General features: G+C 40.3%; 1 protein-coding gene across 4 annotated transcripts; it reads left to right on the top strand.

Moving 5' to 3' along the window:
- The first annotated feature begins 3,910 nt into the window (after nucleotides 1–3,910).
- On the top strand, nucleotides 3,911–20,418 carry ikbkb (inhibitor of nuclear factor kappa B kinase subunit beta). Of its 4 annotated transcripts, none has more exons than XM_030104506.1 (22): nucleotides 3,911–4,069; nucleotides 5,798–5,913; nucleotides 8,438–8,532; nucleotides 11,344–11,464; nucleotides 12,315–12,384; nucleotides 13,461–13,549; nucleotides 14,643–14,732; nucleotides 14,828–14,952; nucleotides 15,401–15,508; nucleotides 15,594–15,723; nucleotides 15,927–16,121; nucleotides 16,225–16,339; nucleotides 16,531–16,654; nucleotides 16,753–16,904; nucleotides 17,010–17,071; nucleotides 17,149–17,249; nucleotides 17,329–17,378; nucleotides 17,489–17,588; nucleotides 18,385–18,532; nucleotides 18,726–18,823; nucleotides 19,242–19,335; nucleotides 19,431–20,418. In XM_030104506.1, the coding sequence occupies exons 2-22, from the start codon at nucleotides 5,809–5,811 to the stop codon at nucleotides 19,488–19,490; spliced, it is 2,232 nt and encodes a 743-aa protein (XP_029960366.1). In that variant the 5' UTR covers nucleotides 3,911–4,069; nucleotides 5,798–5,808; the 3' UTR covers nucleotides 19,491–20,418. The 4 variants fall into 4 exon arrangements, with proteins under 4 accessions (XP_029960366.1, XP_029960367.1, XP_029960365.1 ...); XM_030104507.1 differs by having other exon boundaries at nucleotides 5,745–5,913; XM_030104505.1 differs by having other exon boundaries at nucleotides 5,737–5,913.
- The last annotated feature ends 36 nt before the right edge of the window (nucleotides 20,419–20,454 follow it).

Genomic DNA, 20,454 nt, shown 5'->3' with positions numbered 1-20,454 from the left:
TCACGTAATGAAAAGGAAATTAAAGAGCTGTGACGAAAATATTAATCAGTGTGATAGCTCTGGGAAAGATATTAAAATATAGAATAACAGAAGCTTAGATTACGTTCACAAATACCCATTTATTTGTTTCTAACATGTAATTCTTATCAACTCAGGCAAGATCCAGGTTACAAAATCTATACTGTGTTAATGACTGAGATAAATATGGAATTGAATACAGATCTGGATCTAGATCTAAAAGGATGGAATAGAAGTCAACATAATAAAAGATTACAATGCTCGAAATGAGAATTTCTAGCATTAAGCATTTTCACTATTCAAACTAAAATAATAAACCTAAAAAAACATATATCAGTTTTGTTTCTAAGTACATAAAAATATTATCTATGTATTGATGAAGGTGACATGTATACTGTATACATATACTGACAATTGAGGAGTTGACAAACTGGCCAACAGGAAGATAAAACAGTCATAAATAAATTACAAAGGTAAACAAATTAAAATAACCTAATATATTCAAACCATCCTGTCTGTTTTCTTTCTTTTAACAATATCATTTTATATTGTAACATCTATAAACATCGAGTATTGAGCTCTAAGCTACCACAAGTGATGATAAATATCAGAATGAGTAGGTGGTTTTGGATGCTATAAACTCTCTTATAACATTGATTATTCACAGAATGCTCAGGAAGTCTCTGATGTGTCTGCGGGCGACACTGTTTAACCAGCTGGCACCAGCAGTCATTTGTAACAACTGTGGGTCCCACTCCTCTAACCCAACCCTCCCACAGAAAATCAGTCTCACAACCTCAAAAACAGCCAAACCCCATCTTTTCTGAGAGCCACATTGAATGCATTTGGTTAGAATAATGCTTGTTAATTGTTTTTACTGGCTGACGAACTCCACATTTAACAGACGAGCGCACGGCTCTTTGGGGTATAATAGTCAGGGGCTGTTAGTTTGGCGTCAGTCCACTTTCTCCTCATCTGTTTTAGATCAGCGCACGCCTTCCCTGCACAGGACAATAAGCATTACACATGTTTATCTTTAAAAAAATCTGATATTGCCGAGATGACTCCATTTGAAAGTTGTGTGATATATCAGTTGCCTCAGCACATGTAACAGTCTTATCAATTTGAGCAATATTGACATGTGTGAAGCAAAACTGAGCCTCTTCGCCAGGAAAGACATTTTATGTTGTTTTAGATATCTCTGGAACATCGTGGTAATTCTGTTGAGAAATAAGATTAATTAAACAGACCGCATTGTTTTCTGTCCTATTTTCAAAAATCTTTGAGGTCAGGCTTTCCAACAGGGGTGAATGTCAGGGTTTCATGTGTGATGTCGACGTTCAAGATCTGAGATACAGGAAAGAACTGCAGCCTTCAGCAGGTTTTAGACAAGTTCAGACTCACTTGGAGAATGAAAGCACTGGAGACAGGGTAGTACAAGTTTAAACAAACACGCTCTTCTTCTACTTGGTCTTTTTTAATTTGGGTTTTTCACATTTATCTCCACTCACAGTTGCATAAAGAAGACCAGTTTTCTTTGGGTTTAACAAACTGTTGCATTACTACTTACAAAAAATTTAAATTAACCTCACACAGCTACTGTGGCTTGAATGGTTGTTACTATATAGGAGAACCTATTCAACAAATATTGCACATTAAATTCACAGAGGTAATGATTGTGGTAGTAAAACGAAATGAAAGTCAGTGATATTTCATGACTCAAACTACTGGTGGCGCAAGTGAGAAATAGACATTAAACAAACAGCATTCAATTTATTTCCACAGTCCAGGAATTTTCTGACTAAATGATGCTGAATGGAACAACAATGGTCTGTTATTATAAGTTTCAGGTTCTCTCCCATGGACTGGCACCCGCTGCGTCGAGCTTTATCCTCATGGAAGAAGTTTGAAAGTAGCATCGTGCGCCGTTTATAAACAGGAAAAACATTTCTCTTAAAAAGCATTCCTACTTTTGATAACTGAGATGTTACACAGTCAGACGTCACGTAAGACACACGTCAAATAGGCCTTTATTAGAGAGTACAGGTTTTCTGATTTTTGGATTCGCAGCTCACATTAAAACCATCCAAAAATAACTGGTGATGGTATGAAAACAAAACTCCTGTACTCCGGTAGTAGGGTACATCCTCTTCAAAAACAACATTGAATGAATCATTAGCACAGCAAATAATGCGTTTAAGTAAATGAATACAAGCTCATGCAAGTTTTGGCAGTCAAAAGGCATTCTTTAAAATAACATGAGCTGATCAGAAATACTTCTGAATCCACTCAAACGTCACCTCATCTGTATTGCAAAAACACAGTAATGAACACCAAACGCTGAAGTCATCTTCAACAGAAAGACTGAGTATTAAAATGTCATCCTGTTTACTCCTAACATGGCTACGTTGACGTACGTAAGAGAAACAGACGAAGAAGCACACAAGGGAATAAAAAAGTTTGATTTTTGTTTTTTAAAACAACTGCACTACAAGTAATCTACGAGTTGTTGCGTCATGAAAACTGATAAAGGGGTGACTAAAGGGTTTTGAGACTACAGTCTTATCGCTCTGCCCGTCTCACATGCATTCTTTGAATTTTAGTCAGTATTTTTACCATGTTAAACTGATGGGAATGGTGAGGCCTTAACTGACTTGACCCACTGAGTTTTAAGATTGAGAAGTAACAAGTGTACAAGTGTACAAAATTGAACTGGCTCAGCTTATAAGAAAAGATGAGATCAGAAGTGACAATGTTGTGAAAATACAGCCAGGTGAATATTTAATAACAAGCCCTCTATCGAAAATGTTATTTTTAAAGTGCAACATTGTATTAACGGGATTACTCCCCTTATTTATAGCAGTGTAGGCCCAATTTTAGAGCATCCACAAATAACAGAATAGAGTGTGATAGGAAAAAAAATAAGAAACTTTAGGTCTGAATTAAAAGCTGCAAAACCTCTTTCAGTCTGTGGTGAGGGTGTGATGGGCCCCTGATGATATGTGAGACTCACGGAGCTCTTAGGTGTCAAGTTCTGAACAGAGGGAAGATCTCCCAATGTCGTCTTTTTCCACTTTGCAAATGGTTCATAAATTACCCATCTATAAACTTACATACAGTGAATACAGATTGGGTGACCAGTACTGGAGAATCGAGAAACAAACTCAAGTTCACATTTCCCAGACTCAAATTGGGATCTTCTTACTGTGAGGTGAGATCATTTACATTACCCTTTCACAGTTTTCCTTTCTTTCTGTTATGCATAATGCAAATAGTCCATTTCATTATAATAAATAACAGCACTTCCTGTGTTTTGAAAGCTATTCTTGCACAGAGGGGCAATTTTTTTTACAAAATCTTGAAAGCACTGAAATTGAAATGATGCAATGCAAAAATGACAAAACATGATGTCACTGTTGATGTGATTTAATATTGAAAATTGAGATTGTATCAAACATTTGTTTAAAACACGTGCAGCCGAGCTGAGCTTCAATGTAAAAAGTGAATGGCTGAACGGTAATAATTTCTAAAACAGTCACCCGGCAGAAATTAAAAACAAAAGTTTTGGAACCACTGAACCACAGCATTGTTGTCTCAAATAAGTGAAACCCAAGCACCATAAGATTTTGAATGAAAGTTTAGCCTCTTCAAGTCATTCTGCGCTACTCATGCTTGACACCCACGTTACTGGATATTAGATATGTTGAAATAATATGAATTGTTTCCATTTATGAAAGTTTTCCGAGTATCAGGTGTGGCTAATGGCCCGCAGGACTGAAACCTGTCCCGATGAGTCTTGATGGGTGATGAAGGGGGAAAGCCCCACGAGCCTGTCTGTGTGCGCGCGCGAGTGTGGGCGGACCCGCGCGCTCTGGACAAGTTTACAGGAAGCACGGGTATCAGGAAGTAGAGAGAGAGAGGGAGAAGTTAGAGGTTTGTTTAGTCGCAAAAGTCGCTGCAGTGTTGTCCAAAGTTTATCTGGGTTAAAGACAGAGTGTTTCTGAGAGAAAGTGGCGTTAAGGAGTGTGAGCGCAACTCCGAGAAGTCGAAGGTAGGATTATTATTATGAAATGATGCGACGGCTGAGGCGCGTTTCTGCATGGAAATAAAGCCACAACACAGACACAGAGCGATAAAAAAAAAAAAAAAACCTCATGTTATTTGTGTGATTAATAGGATTTTATGTTATGAGGCCTAAGTTAAGGTTGATATTCATAAATAAAATCACAGCACAAGTTGAATCAAGGGTTTTAACAGCCTCCCTGCACGTGAACAGGCCTGGAAGTTCTTTGTAACTTTGGATCCCTTCAGATCAATACCACCTGTGTTGTGTAACTAGCTGCTGTGAAAAAGGACTCACTTAAAGTTTGTAGAGTTCCTCAGTGAAAAATAATCTCACTAAATGAATACATGTCCGAATCAAAATACTCATTGATCCGCTCTCCATGAGTTGAATTGTTTTATACAAGTAAACAGAAAACAGAGTTAAAGACAATAACAGACATGAATAAAGATGGATACATTTGGCACAAATCACAGCACAATCAACTCGGTATGGGTTTTATGTGGTGGAAATCATAATCCTACTTTAAAAAGCTACATTTGAAAATAGATTTTATATATGTATATGTAAAACAAAATGCTTCTCAGCATTTAAAGGCTTGTTTACTTCCCAGTTCAATGGTTTCACCTTTGTCAGAAACATGTATTCAGCAGAGCTGAGTATGTAGCTTACACCTAAAACTTACTGATCTTCCCTTCTGTTTATGATGAGATGTTGACATTGTTCCCAACTACTTGAAATGGCAAAGATGCAAGTTTTGAAAGTGTTTAGATTGTTTACATGTTCTCTCAAGATGCTTCAGTTTCCTCATATTTTCAGCCTGGGAGTTTAATCTCTACAGATGGTTGTCTTTCTTGGCTGCTTTCTTTTTCCCTCTGTGTCTACATTAACCAAAGTTTAGGTGCCAGCATCTGTAGTATCAACACTCTAAAACACTGGTTAATTACAATACAGCCATTGTTAGTCTCATTGTTTAATTCAGTGTTTATTATCTTGTTGACCAGCATCCTTCTACACCAACATGTCTCAGTCATGACATGTTTTTTCAGATCCCAATTTTTAAGCACCAAGGCCAGTTACTCCATCCGTAACGTATGTTAACCTGTTATCTGTTTGAGTGTTAATATTTATTATAGATCATTTAGCTATCATGGTCTAAAACACATTTTGTTTTATTGCAAGTTCACCCATTATTGTACTGTCACAGTTAAAATAGAGAGAAGGATTATCACACACTCACACGAGCCACCAATGATCCCAACCTAATCTAACACAGGATCCTTCAGTGCCTGAAGCACTTGTAGGATCCTGAACTTACATATAAAGACAAATAAATATGTAATATTTATAAATCTGAAGTCTTCATGCTGTGAGGTGAAAACGTTAACCACTTCATCGCTGTGTGGCCAGAAATTCGCATTTGTTCATTCATACATAAAACACATGACCTATTCTGAAGTTTGAGAGGCTTAAAAGCTTTGGTTTTTTTTTTTTTTGGTTTTTTTTTGCATAAATGATTGTTGATCAGTGATCACCCTCATTAAAAATCTGGGATTTATTCATTGATTAATTGTTGAAATTGAGGTTTCCAAATTATCAAATTACAAATTCAATTCTCTTTGATGCCGTCCTCATAATCACACATTTTTTTTGAGCATCACAGAGGCAGGAGCTGACCGGAGGACTGAACTCAGCTTGTTGTCGTCTGGGCCGCAGGTGAAGGGGCCATGAATCGAGTCCCATTGCAGCAGCCTCAGAGCTGCGGGCCCTGGGAGCTGAAGGAGCGGCTCGGCACCGGAGGCTTCGGAAACGTCACAAGATGGCAAAACAAGGTAAACACTCGATGTGTCTGCAGCACAGTTTTGTGATATTTTTGGTGATGTTCTGGGGAAATGAGACTTGTGCCTTTGTTAAGTCCTGACAGCGGACTGAATTACTGGAACGCTCTCTGGAAGGAGGATGTTTAAACAAGATGTTACTATACTGAGCGTTTTAATGGACTGAGATGGAAGATAACTGAAACTGTCTAGTTGCTGTTTCCCAGCAGACATCAGAAACATCACCATTAGTGCAACTCACATTTTTGTCCACACAGCGATATTACTGAACTGTTCCCATATGAAAGAAGAGAGACAATTTTTACCTGCATCTTTATTTAGAGTAACATGACATCAGTTCAGGAAACTGTTCGCTTTTGTCTCAATCAAATAGTCATTGTGTCGGTAGTAATGATTTCACTCTAAGTCACAGGATAAAGGGTTTGTCGCATTGCATCATGAGAAGAGGACGGCGGGGAATATATAAAGACGTCCGGTTGGCAAAGCTTCCTCTTCCTCTCCTGAAAAACCACTCCATTTATTAGTCACGTTCACTTGAAGGCAAATTTAGATCAAGCGTACAGTCTGGTTCTATCGTCACGTCAATATTTGATTTGAGAATCGACCTGTGGCGGTTTATTTATGAAACATTGCTGTTCCTTGTGAAACAGTAATATGAAGGCAGCATCTGTGACCATTCTCTATCTATACTCAGTTTACATGCAGACAAAAAGTCAGATAATAGTTGGATTTCTGGAGTTGTGAGATGAAGTTATCAAGTAAAAAGAGTGATTTGATATCCTTTATCCAACAGACATCGACTTAACACACCTGGATTTTGTCTGATCCTCCACTTCTTTTGTGCATCTGTGCGCGTTTCCCTAATTTATCTTCATCTTTTACACTTGTGTGAAAAACAAAAATGTAGAAAATACTGGCACTGTACTCACAACAATAACAGAGGAGTTCACACAGCTAACATCAAGAGGCCAGATGTTTTGAAAATTACAGTAATTTTAATCTCCTGACAGAAACACATAAACCTGGGTTTTTAAGTTTTGCATTTCTAAAGTACATGTAAACACACCAGCTACAGTTATCAGAGTTTTGTGGTTCTGTAAATGAGTTCAAAATGGTATTAGTTTGAAATAAACCCCTTTCGTTTTAAATAGACCATGTCAGGTGCTTTAGTTTCTCTTCTGTTGTCAGGAATCAAGGAAGTAAGATTTAAAAAGAAGAAGAAGCTGATGGTTTTTTTAACTTTAGTGTATTGTCTCCGTCAGCAGTGGTTAACTTGTGGTAGTTTGCTGTCTGTGATGTGTGACTGAAGTCCGTGCAGGAACTGAACTTGAAAGAGGAAGAATGTAACGCAGGTGTGCCTCATGTGAACGTACAGATGTGAGCTGAGCAGCCGTGCAGTGAGAGGTATCCTATATTTGAGACATACAACCTAAGTATATGTCTTATAATAATTAATGCTGAAATAAATTCTACTAAAACAAGACTTTTTAATGTATGACTGAGTCCATGTGCATGGGAAACACTACTGGCGCTGTAGATAATCAGTTTTACTGCAAATTAAGACTGAGGAGGTAATGGAAAGTTTGTTGGCAGTGGAGGACTCTGCTGGCACTGCTGTGATGATTAAACTTCCTTTATAGGAAATACACTGTCCTCTTGGGTCTTTGGCATGACTGTGATTTATTATGACCACACTAACACCAGTACAGGAGGCTGAATGGTTCAAACTTCCTTGAAATGGCTGGTAAGATATATTTATATTGCTCATCATTTTTGGAACGCGAGGAAGAATGTAATTGAATTAGGAGACAGAGGTGTCATCGTGCAACCATGCATGTTCAGTATTTAGAGGCAGGCCACGTTCTTTCTTCCACTCCATCAGGGTTTTACTGTAACCATGTCCCCGTGTCCCACATTAGTTAGCTTTAGGGCAGAGGTGAAGATAAATTAGGTGTGTAAAACAGGTAAGGAACAAATCAGATATTTTTCAGACTGCACTCTGAAATTTCCAGATTATCATTGATAGATTTGTTGTGGTGACAAAAAAAAAAAAAAAAAAAAAGGTGTTGTAATCGATTGTTAACTCACCAAAACTTCTATGCAGAAATGCAACAATAGTGAAGCCACTCATCATCATCAAAATTATTGTTAGTTTAAAAAAATACCTGTCAATGTTTAGCAGTTCTAGCTGGCAATGCCACATAAATAACAAATATATTCAAATTGAATAAAGAGTGCAAAACACAATTCTGGGACACTCATTCATTAAAAAAATGTTTATTTTATAGAAAACAGTATTTTATTTGATTAAATTAATGTTAAAAAACAGTGTAGGCATATGAGGAGTGGAGCAGATGTGGAACAAAGCGAACAAAAGTCTGAGACAGTCCAGAGGATTTTAGGCAGGAGTGAGTTGTTAGTTCTGGTAAGACTCTAGGAAATGAATGTAAATCAGTGTAACATTGGCTGAATTGATGGATATCCGTGTGTGTGTGTGTGCGTGTGTGTGTGTTTTCAGGATACGGAGGAACAGATTGCTATAAAGCAATGCCGACAGGAGCTGAGCGAGAAGAACAAAGAGCGGTGGTGTCTGGAGATCCAGATCATGAAGAGGTCAGTTCAGATCAGCGCTCTTCAGTATTGTCTTGAAGACTGTCTGCCAGGCGTCGCCTCCAGTCAGATTTTATTATCGGCCTCAGACAACGAGGAAGTGGAGCTCACCTGCACCTGACGGGATTTAAAGGGGATGTTATGTTTCCTACTTGTGTTGCTTTTGAGAAGGACTCAATGCACCATCCTGCGGTGCAAGCTTGTTTTGCAAAACTAAACAGGAAAGAGTATTCACTGACTTCAGATAGATATAGCCAGCAACAAATCACAAAATCTTTTTTTAGATAACATCATGCATCTGATAATATTCCATTTTGTACTTTTGATTTGAATCTGTTTGAAGTGGACGAGTTTTTATGACAGAAAGCAGCATCTTCAATGAACTTTCCTATAACCCCAACAGGATTTGGCTTTTTTCATTAATTCACCTCATGTCACACATTTGTGACTTCTATGACCTTAGAAAAAGAAGCTGAAATATTCATTTAATTTTTCATTAGAATCAATTTGTGTTATACGTTGTCTGTATATGAGGGTCAAAGCTAACCACTTACCTGTGGCCCATCCAATCTGTGCTGGAGCATTGCTTTGACGCTTTGCACCACTAGATGGATTACTGTGTGTTTGTGAAAAAAAACTAGTGATATTACTATCCTCTGCATAGAAGAAATTAAAAGTTATGAGATATTAAAGAGAATTTTATTCATTGGTTGAAATTAAGTAGGAGACTTAAGTAGGGACTGAGGTTTCTCAAGCTTGTACGCTTATTTATGCAAAATTCCAGCCGTCTCTCTTTTTCCATGATGCATTTCAGTGTGTGACGTACCAGTTTCTAACTTATCCTAACAAACGAGTAGGTTTCCGCTTTATTTTTTTTACCGAGCTGTTTTGATGTTGCCTGACCAGATTTGGCTCAACATTTTAGTGACTCACCGTGCTTCAGCCCTCTGACGGGCCGGGTGCTTACGGGTCTGATGTTTCGCTTTTACAACCTCATCTGTCGCTCAGATAACCTCAAACTATTATAAAAGACTAATTTTTGCACTGAAAGTGGTTGAAAATAAATAAATAAATAAAAATAGCACATTTGGTAATTAGAGCAGCATGGAAGTTGGGGCTATTTCAGTGACTTTAGCTATTTCGGGCAGTCTAATTTGCCGCCTCCTCATTCTGCTTTGTGATGTTATTCCCACACAGGCCTGTTACCCGCTTTTTGGGGTCAGGTCAGCGGGGACGCATGCCAGCTTATGTAGGTTTTAATTGTGCGTGTTTGTTTGGTCTTCTCTGGACACCAAAGTAAGAAAAAAAAAAAAAATCTTCCTTTTCTTGTCCCACTTTTAACTAGAATGTTGTTTTCAGACAGACGCGGTCTCAGCCGCAGCCCTCCACTGCGCCCACGCTCAACCGGTGGAAAAACCACAGGGCAAAGGACACATAGATGGAAACCTAGCATTATATTATTACTGCTACTTAACACACATTTACGTACACACATATGCAGAAAAACACATCGCTTTGTTTTCTTCAGCTATGATGAGTTTATAGAGCTTGTATTGGCACATTTTGGCATCTGCTGAGAGTTTTATTGGGGGGGGGGGGAAACGAAAAACAATATAATTTAGCCCACAATGTGATGCGGGATTCATCTCACGCTTCCTCTTCATTACGCTCCTCTTTACTGTGGGAGTCAGAACAAAGATCGAGTCTAATTCTCACATTTTTAACTATTCGTGGTTAGTTTTTATTGATTATTTATCAATTTAACCAAGAAATATAGGTCCTCAAAAAGCAGAAAAGGGGGTATTGTCTGATCATGACAGCTTTTTTTTTTTTTTTTTGTCATGACGCTTGTGGCCGTTGGAGCACTGAATACATGTCGCACACTGTTATGGTTATAGTGCAAGTCAATTTCCTGGTCAACCTGGCATGAGTTTTAAATTTGTTATTTAAGTCTTCACAGCACAGAAAAAGTGTCCAGCCCTGGAAACTATCAGGAACACATTGTTTCGCGTTGTGTTACGAAACGAGCAAGAAATGAGAAACAGGAGGGGAAGTGAGGCAGGCAAGTCAAGGTCAGACAGCAAGGTGTGAATGGTGGACGATGATGTGTGGCGAAGAAATCCAGTCCTACCACTCCTTTTTGTCACATTTATTCTGAAAAATAATGCACTGTGTGGTTGTTGGACGTGTGTATGATGAGGCCGTTACAGACTTGATGGAGATTTTCAGAAAGTAACAGCACTGATGGTCTTTTATCGCCTCTACTTTCTCTGACGGGAGGGAGGGGCTCTGTTTTTAACATCTAAAGCGCTTTGTGCTACATTTTGTCTTATGAGGACTGCCCTATAAAAAGTCACTCCTTTAACAAGTGTGTCAATCTCAGATGATTACGTTATGAAAGACTTGTCATTTGTTTCTACATTCTTAGCATTTCAGCAAAAAAAAGCTCCAAACGTTTAATAAATTGTTCTTGTATTATATATACCAGAGATTTTGTATTGATCTTCGTTTCTTACAGGCCTAAAACATTTAATTTTCTTAGTAATAATTATAAGATACATGCAAGTTTTGCTGTTTAATTTGCAGAAGAAACAGAAAGTTCACTAACATTTTCCATTACTTTCAAAGTTTTTTTTAGTAGCATTTGTATCTGCCAACAGCAAAAAGTTGGTAACAGCTTGCATAGGTCTACAACTGCAAGATATTGGATATTATTTTGCCATAACAATAATTTATTAAACCGAAAGCTTGCGATCTAGACTCTTCCGTTGGGCACTGCGCCTGACGCCGACTGATCTCTCCTCTCTCCTTTAGACTGGATCATGTCAACGTGGTGGCGGCTCGAGAAGTTCCTCCGGGAATGTATAAAGTCATGACCACCAACGACATGCCGCTGCTGGCCATGGAGTACTGTCAGGGCGGAGATCTCAGAAAGGTATAGTCGTGCACACGATGAGGTTTTCGGTTCCTGGATTAAAGCTCATAGACTTATGAGTCAACAAGCTGACTCACAATGAAATAACAAAGAAGCGTAATCTTCTTTGGCCGACTTTTTATGACTCTTTCTTTCTTTGCAGAAGTCCCAAATACGCTTTGACTTTGCATGCAGTTACTGTCACTTTTACATTTGCATGTTCCAGATGAAAATGAGAACACACAGGTGCTCAAAAGCTGAAGCCAGGGATGTGACTTGTAGTCGTGTCCGGTTTGATGGTTTTAGTTCCACAGCTAGCTGTTATTGAATGTTCATTCTGGAGGTTAAATCTCGGGACGGGGTCAGTGCGAAGGCAGCTGAGAGGGCAGTCTGAGTCGAGCAGAAGAGGAAAATGCCAACCGTTATGGGGCGGTTAGTTGAGAAATAAAACAGAACCACGCTCCTTTTCTCAGGCCTGCCTTCTTTACTTTCCAGATGTGGAAATGCTTTAAATGCATTGTTGAAAGTAAAACAAATCAAAGCCTTTACAGCCAAAGTGTTCATTTGTCAATTTGCAGAACTTCTCAAGTTTAATAAAATTACTAATTGGAGCGAAGAAACCAGCTGTGAAAAGGTTTGGTGCTGGAATCCGAGTCTCTGTCTCAGCCATTGTAAAGCCAAAGTGCTTAATGGAAGGAAAGTAGTTTTTTTTTAATAGAAGAACAAAAGAATAGATGAATTTAAGAGGCTACTAATAAAAAAGACAGATTAATGGTCTTTTTCCTCTGTGTGTGTGTGTGTGTGTGTTTGTGCGTTGCTTTCTTCCCATGGTTCATGTTATTCTTGTCTGAAATGTTTGCGCTATCTGCAGTATCTGAACCTCCTGGAGAACTGCTGTGGCATGAGGGAGGGCTCCGTTCTCATTCTGTTACGCGATATCTGTGAGTATTTGCGTCAGCGTCCAGCTTCAGTGGTCCCATTCAGACATTTCAACGCGCGTGCATGTGAGGGTGGTCTTTGATCGCTGCATGAGCTGGCAGTGTGATCCGTTTCCTTGAATTAGGGGGAAATGGTCTTTAGTGAGTAGTATCATGTCACCATTAACCCCCAAACCGCCAACCTGTTAGTCACCGTGGCAACGGTTCACGTTCAGCGATCGAACCATCGGCACTGAGCGCTCCAAATATTATGGACCATCACTAACATCAACAAACTGTGTATGTCAGCTGCTGCTAAACCACAACCGAGACAGGACACAGATGGTGACACACACACATACACACACACACACACACACACACACACACACACACACACACACACACACGCACACCCACCCTTTCCTGTTAACCATAGGGGTGGACATTTCCTAATAATGACCAACCTCCTTTAACCTTTTTCATGGGGGCATGTAAGCACATACACACCCAATAAACGCACTCTCTCTGTCTCTGTCTCACACACACACACACACACACACACACACAGGTGTCCAGCAGTCGTAAGTTCCGCTTCATGTAATGTATTTTGTCAGCTCACACACTAGTCATGCTCTGACGCACATGTAAAGTCACAACACGGTTTCGGTCTTACAGTGAGACAAAACCTTCCGGTCTTCACCTCAGACAGCAGATTGAATATTAAGTGAAATGGATACAGCACTCACACACACCTGCGGGAGTTCTTGCTCTTTCTGGCGTCCCGTGGTTTAACTTTTTACATCCGTAAATGCGCAAGTGGTCTTGCTATCGACATATGGCTTACAGCTGCAGGCCAGCGTTTGATCTTGCATTGAGCTGATTAAATAGTCCGCTGCAGAAATCTCCCGACGTGGAGATAAGTGAACAAATGATTGGTTTTAGACGCAGCCAAGATTTCACTGACTGTGTGGATTCTCAGAAGCTCGCAGTCGTTGTGATGTCACTAACAGTTTATCTGCTTCCCAAACTTTTTCCCTTCGAAGTTTTTTTAACTAACGCCTGATTTTTCTTCTCTTTCTTCCTTTTCTGTGAATCAGCTTCGGCTCTCACCTACCTCCATTACAAGAGGATCATTCACAGAGATCTGAAGCCGGAGAACATTGTGCTGCAGCAGGGAGAGAAAAGAGTGAGTTAAAAGAAAAAAAAAGTGAACCATTTGTAGTGGCAAATACACCCAAACCACAACAAAAGAGGCTGTTTGTCTCTTTTTTTTTTTTTTTTTTGTTCTGTGGTCTAAATACAAGAGGATCGTTGCTCTTTTTCACATGTTTTCACTTAATGCGAGTGTTTCATTTGGAAAACTCAAGATTTAAACCACGACTCGCAGTTATTATTAACTTTCAGGATGGCCCGGCTCCTACCTTCCGTCGTGGGCCTCCCCAAAGTTTGTCCGTTATGCAATAAATCATATTGTGTCCTCCTTCAAGCTTCAAAAGGATAAATGGCAATACAAAGCATTATATAACCGAGTTCAGACTTATTAAAGAGGTTATATATCCGTGCTTACGCTGACAATGCTGTGTTTATAGAAACTGAGCCAAGCTTTATCTGTCTTCCGTTTACAGTTTGTTGGAACGCTTGTTGTTCTCCAGCAGAACCGTAAATCCCATGCACAGACGTGGTCACTGGTGTGGGAGGTTATTGAGACAGATGTTGTGCAGCAGAGAAGGCATTAAAAGTTGATTTACTCCCATTCAGACTCTTGTATAACGGAGTGGTCTGAATATGTTTGCTTTCTCCCTGGCAGGCAGTTTGATGAAGCACATTTAATGTGAAGCTGCAGCGGCCGCTTCGCAAAAACAGCTCGTCTGATTAAACGGCGACAAAATCAGCGGCCAGCACCTCAAGGGCTCATTGGGAAAATATCAGCGTGCGTTTATTTCTTTAAATAATTCATTTTCGATGAAACATTTTGCGATTATGTTCGCTCAAAAATCAAACTCTGGCTTCAACGAGATTTACAGTGTATTTTTTTCACCTCCAGAAATGAGTTGGTTACAGTGAGCAACCTCAACACCAGATGTCACTATTGGTCAGACGCTTAATGTATAGAGCCTCTTTGAAATTAAAATATTTCTCCAGTTTTAAACATTATCAGTTGGGTATTTTGACATATTTTGTTGGTTTATACAGAAGTTAACATTTGTAACTTGTTGGATATTTCCTTCCAGCTGATCTCCCTCCCTCTCTTTGTTTCTCCTCCTCCCTCTCAATCACAGTTAATCCACAAAATTATCGACCTGGGTTATGCTAAAGAGTTGGACCAGAGCAGCCTTTGCGTTTCATTTGTGGGAACGCTGCAGTACCTCGTAAGTGGTTCCACTTCACGCCACTCCGCCTCTCTGCCTCTCATTAGAGATTATAACAAGCGTCTGATTGTGACAACATTTCTGCCTCCTCTCAGGCTCCAGAGCTCATCGAGAGGCAGAAGTACACAGTCACTGTGGACTACTGGAGTTTCGGGACATTGGTGTTTGAGTGCATCACAGGATTTCGCCCTTTCTTACCCACCTGGCAGCCCGTTCCCTGGTAGCGCCTCATTTCATAATGTTGTACATCTGAACCTGTTAAACCATAACAGAGCTCATCAGCGAGAGAGTGGTTTTCCAAAACTATTTTAAAATTTCCATCCTTTTCACCAGGTTTATTACGTTGAACAATGATGTTTTTCTTCTTAAGCAATGATAAGATTTATTTTGGGAAAATATTGTTGTTTCTGACTGGGTGTTAGGACACGTCGAATATACACACAAAGTGGAGTTTCCAAAGAATTGCAGGATATGTGCGTTGTGCCAACATCAATGCCCCGTTGTTCCTCATTTATTTGATGACTGACTGATAAGAAGCTCAGGGGATGTCTGCTTTAGAAACACAGCTCTCTCGCTGTATTGCAGAAACCGACTCACAGGGTTGCACAGTTTCAAAGCTGATTTATCACAGTGGTTATTTTTCATTGTGTCTCTAATTTTTTTTAAAGGCACCATAAAGTGAGCCTGAAGCAGAATGATGATATTGTTGTTTACGAGGACCTTTCGGGGGAAATCCGCTTCTCCAAACATCTGCCGCAGCCCAACGACCTCAACAGGTGATTTTTTTATGTGCAACAGACACACACAACAAATACACATGGAGTATTGTCTCACAGTGGTGTGATGACTGTCATTTGGTAGTCTCCTACTAGAGAAGCTGGAGAAGTGGCTGCAGCTGATGTTGATGTGGTCTCCTCAGGAGAGAGGCAAAACCCGAGGCGCCACGGCCCCCGACTGCTTCTCCCAGCTGGGGCTCATACTGCAACTCAAGGTTTGCTGGAGATTTCACTTTCTTTTAATGCAATTTTATCTAATGTGGGACAACTGAAAAGACAAAGTTTATTCTTTAATCCTTCACTTCAGTTAATAAACAAATATCACTATAAACATCTTGGATTCCATGAAAAACGGTGCATGAGTTCACACTGCCGACTCCCTTCATGGTTTTGCTCTTTTTTTTTTTTTCCACCTCAGCTGGTTCATGTCCTCAACATGATGTCTGCTAAGATCCTGACTTATTCAGTGTCTGATGATGAGACTGTGGCCAACCTCCAGCTGAGAATAGAAAAAGACACCAACATCCCTGCAGCCAATCAGGAGCTGCTGCTGGAGGCGGGGATCGCCCTGGAGCCTCATGGACTTGTCACGCAGTGCGCCATCGATTATGCAGTAATGTCCTCAAGAACACGCACACACATACACACACATTGTTCTAACGATATCCTGAGGGAGTGAACGTGACCATAGCTTTATTTATGTTATGTGTGTGCAGGAGGTGGACGGCCGGCGGACAGACCTGCCTCTGGTGTTTTTGTTTGACCGCTCCTCTTGCACTTATGAACCCCAGTTCGCTCCTCGAGTGCTTCCTGAAAACATCCGCTTTGTTAGTAAGTGCTGTTTGTTTTTGTTCCCTCTCTATTAAGGATATTAAGAGCATCTTTTTTTTGATATTTTTGTCTGTTTATTCATTGGTCAGGTAGTTGTTATCTCCCCCAAGAGAGTCCAAAACGTCTTCTGCTCTTAGGATTGCACCTGCTCGACTCATGCCTCTGTGTTTCTGTCTCTTTCTTCCTCACAGAGAATGACCCAAAGCATCAGCTGAGTTACAGTCCTCTAAGAAGAACTTGTGGCCAAGCATGGCAGACCATCCGTGCTCTGAAAGAAGACTGGCAAAGATTGCAACAGGGGCAGAAAGCCGCCATGTAGGAAGCTCTCTGATGTACACACACACACACAGACGTGCAGGTACTCGAGCACTCCTGAGGGGAAACTAACTGAAAATGTTTCCCGTCTCTTTCAGCATGAGCCTGCTCAGACACAACTCATCGCTGTCCAAACAGAGGATTGAGATGGTGTCCAAGCACCAAAGACTCACGGCGAAGCTGGAATTCTTGACTGCCAGCCTTCACATCGACATGGAGAAATACCAGGAACAGGCAGCCACGGGCATTGGTATTATTTTAAAGATGGCCTCCTGTTTACGTCTGTAATCTAGGTCTGATATGTGTGAAACAGTTATAAAATACTGGCTTGTTTATTTGATTGTCGTCATTTCAGCATCAGACAAACTTCTGGCTGTGTGGCGGGAGATGGAGCAAACCGCCGCCAGCTGTGGTCAGGTACGCCCGAGTGCGTCTCTTTAGTGTTGGGAAGCATCGTGTGTCGTTAAAAAGGCTAACAACGTGTGTGTTTTCAGGCCAAGGTGAATGAGCTGGAGGAGGAGATGATGCTGCTGCAGCCAGACATAGTGGATGTTCAGAGGCAGCCGTGGAGGAGCGGAGAGGCTTTGGACACTCTGTAAGTCTGAACCGAAATCCACTGGAAAAACAACGCCAACAGCCAGACTGTGACCTCTTTTCCCCTCTTCAATCGCCAGAGAGGGAAAGGCCATGGAGCTGTTCCGCAAACTCAGGGAGAAACCCAAAGGTTTGAGTTCTTCATGCATCAGTGTACTTCTGATTTAGCATTAGTCACGGTGACTGCGCGTGAAAATAAACCTCATTTGATATTGGATTTCCGTCCTTCTCCTGGCTCAGACCAGAGAGGCTCAGGAGACAGTCAGGAAATGGTGCGTCTGGTGGTTCAGGCCATGCTGTTCTACGAGAAGAAGCTCAAAGATTTCTACACACACCTCAGGTACCCACACACACACACACAGGCACACACACACACACACACAGGCACACACACACACACACACACACACACACACACACACACACACACACACACACACACACACACACACACACACACACACGCACACAGTATATTTATGTCTCAACTATTGTTTGGTAAAATAGATAAAATTACTCACTGTCCTGGTTGTGTTTCTATAAACATTTGGCTGTAAGTGAAAAGTTAATCGTTTCATTCTGTTTCAGTCATTTTATAAGTTTCAGTTGTGAAAATGTTGGATTCTAGTTAAACAAAAGGAGAATAACCTGTTTTGTAAAATACTGTAAAATTTATATATTTTTTTTATTTCAATTTTCACTACTAAGTTAAATTTATTTATGAAGAATAAATCAAAAACACTTGAATTATCTCAGTTTGCAATTGCTTCACAGAACATTTGGTAAAAGTGAAATTATGTTTTTCTTGAGCAGTTTGTTCATGTTTAGGCTCAGAGTCAAGTTCAAATAAAGTTTTAAATTATTTGTGAACTATTTTAACAGGCTTCATTTAAAAGTGGAGAAAGGAAACATTTGCTTACTGAATAAAACAGAAATGTCAGTGTGCACTCACCTGCGTAAAGCGATGAGAATCAGCTCCTGGAACAACAGTATATATGTAAAACTCAATATTGTTTTACATGTTTATGATGATATTCTGAAACTGGTCTGCAATGGAGGAGAGAAAACATCTTGAAAGCTGTGTAAACTGAACAATGAAACGGAGTGTTATAATGTGTTATGATTCTGATCGGCAGTAAGACAGCAGTGTGCAGACAGCGAGTGATGGAGCTGCTGCCAAAGGTGGAGGGCGTGGTTCAGAAAATGGCGGAGAGCGAACAAGTGCTGATGAATCTGCAGGAGAAACGACAGTGGGCTCTGTGGCACCTGCTGAGAGTGGCCTGCGTGAGTGTCTCCCAACTCTGCCTCTATAAGACTCGTAATGTTGCTTACTGTTAACTCACACAACACTGTGCTTAAACTCTTGTAGCTAAAAATCTGCACGTGTAAAAGGTTTAGTGCCAGCTTGACCGTAAGAATGAAGTTTGTAGTATTTGTGAGTAACTCCATGTGAAGTGCGTCATCTTCTCTTGATCAGAGTAAAGTTCGCAGCCCGGTGAGTGGGAGTCCTGACGGATTGCGAACCCCTTCATCAGTGCCCCCCCTTCTGACCCCGAGACACAGTTTACAGCAGCTGTAAGTGCTCTGACTCACAAACACGACACTGGATGGACGAGGCTCTCCTTTTAGGGTCAAACATAAATCTAATCTCAGCCTGACGCGGACAACATCACACTGTTGCAAATGTTTCAAAATGTGCACTCAACTTGTTTTTCATCTATTTATTTATTTTTTCCCTCTTTTTCCTGAATGCCATTCCTCTGAGAATCACTCAGGTTCTTTTTTGGGGACCTGTCTTGTGATACCTGTAAACTCACTGTCAACATTTACTCTTCGAGATTCCTAAACTGTCCTTTTTTTCTGTAAATACAGCCTCAAAGTCTCCGACAGTCCCTGCTAAACATTGTAATCTTATCGAAGCTGTGGGTAGCATGCGGGTGAGTCACTCTGGCTGTGTGTGTGTGTGTGTGTGTGTGTGTGTGTGTGTGTGCAGTGACGAGTCTCTGGTGGAGGAGAGCAGGACGTTTGAGACTCGCCTCCAGAGTCTGCTGCAAGACACCATCCAGGAGTCGGAGAACAGCATGGAGGTAAGCGCCGCTGCCAAACCTGCATGACTCTTCAAATGACGATTACTGTTTGTGGAGAGGTTTTAAAACGAGCCCATTGCTGCGTTTTGTCCCAGATGCTGAGGGAGTGGACGTGGCTCAACGACGGTCAGAGTTATTCCAGTGACCTCTCCTGAACTGAGCGGTGCTCTGCCGCCTCCGTGTGGAGGCGGCGTCAAACTGCCAGCTGTTCAGCCTGACATTATGAATGGAGCTGTCGCTCCAGACATGTTTGGAACCTTTGTGAGGATCGTTAGTACCTGCCGGGACCGCGCTGAAGCAAGCTGGAATTTTGATTTATGAGATTCAATTCAAAGTGTGTTTGTTTCTATATTTGATCAGTCATGTAGCTTTAACAGTGCATTTAAGGTTGAAATAGCAGTAACGGTGATTCTGGAACTGTTTTTAATAGCCGTGTTATTCCTTATGTTTTACAGTGGAAAGCAATTTTCCAGCTTGAATTTGCTACATTTAACTACATTTGTTTCAGATGGTACTTAAGATTAATATACATTGTTGTGCTTCACCAATCTAGACTGTTATTATTTCCAGTGGCTTTTGTTTTTTCATTCATTCATTAGACTATCGTCAGGGAGTTTTTTTCCAAACTGTTAAAAAAAAGTTTGCTGAATGATAGCCTGCAGATGATTACTTTGTACATTTGTTGTTGCCTCCATAACTGAAACGCCTGTAGCACATGGTGTTGAATGTGTTTTGGAGTCATTTGTGTGTGCATCAGAAGGGTACTGCAAATGGAAAAAAAATGTGACTGAATGTTTCTGTGAAAATGAAAAAAAAGGGAGACAGAAAATGCTTACATTTTATTCCTCATAAGGATATTGATCTGTATTATGTTTAAACTGTGTCTTCTCCTTCAACTTGAGCCCATCCTGATTTCAACAGTTGGAGGTCGTGCTGTATATAAACCATATTGTCACTTTTTTTTTATCTTGTTTTATCTTATATGTACAGATGTCGTATTGTTGAGATTTTTGACCAAAAATATCTATCATGTATGAAGTTTCTTGCTTTCTCAGTGGTGTTTGCAAAATTAAATTTCCAAATTCCAATAAGTGGTGATACTGTTCCTTTTTTTTTTCT

This window comes from Salarias fasciatus, chromosome 12, assembly GCF_902148845.1.
Source record: "Salarias fasciatus chromosome 12, fSalaFa1.1, whole genome shotgun sequence".
Lineage (NCBI taxonomy): Eukaryota > Metazoa > Chordata > Actinopteri > Blenniiformes > Blenniidae > Salarias > Salarias fasciatus.
This window is presented reverse-complemented; position numbering and strand designations above follow the sequence as displayed.

Bases quoted from the DNA above. Each gene is read 5' to 3' on its own strand.
- ikbkb (XM_030104506.1), top strand. From the start codon at position 5,809: ATGAATCGAGTCCCATTGCAGCAGCCTCAGAGCTGCGGGCCCTGGGAG. The intron at 14,733-14,827 runs GTAAGTGGTTCC...GCCTCCTCTCAG, and splicing joins TGGGAACGCTGCAGTACCTC to GCTCCAGAGCTCATCGAGAG. The intron at 18,824-19,241 runs GTAAGTGCTCTG...GTGTGTGTGCAG, and splicing joins AGACACAGTTTACAGCAGCT to TGACGAGTCTCTGGTGGAGG.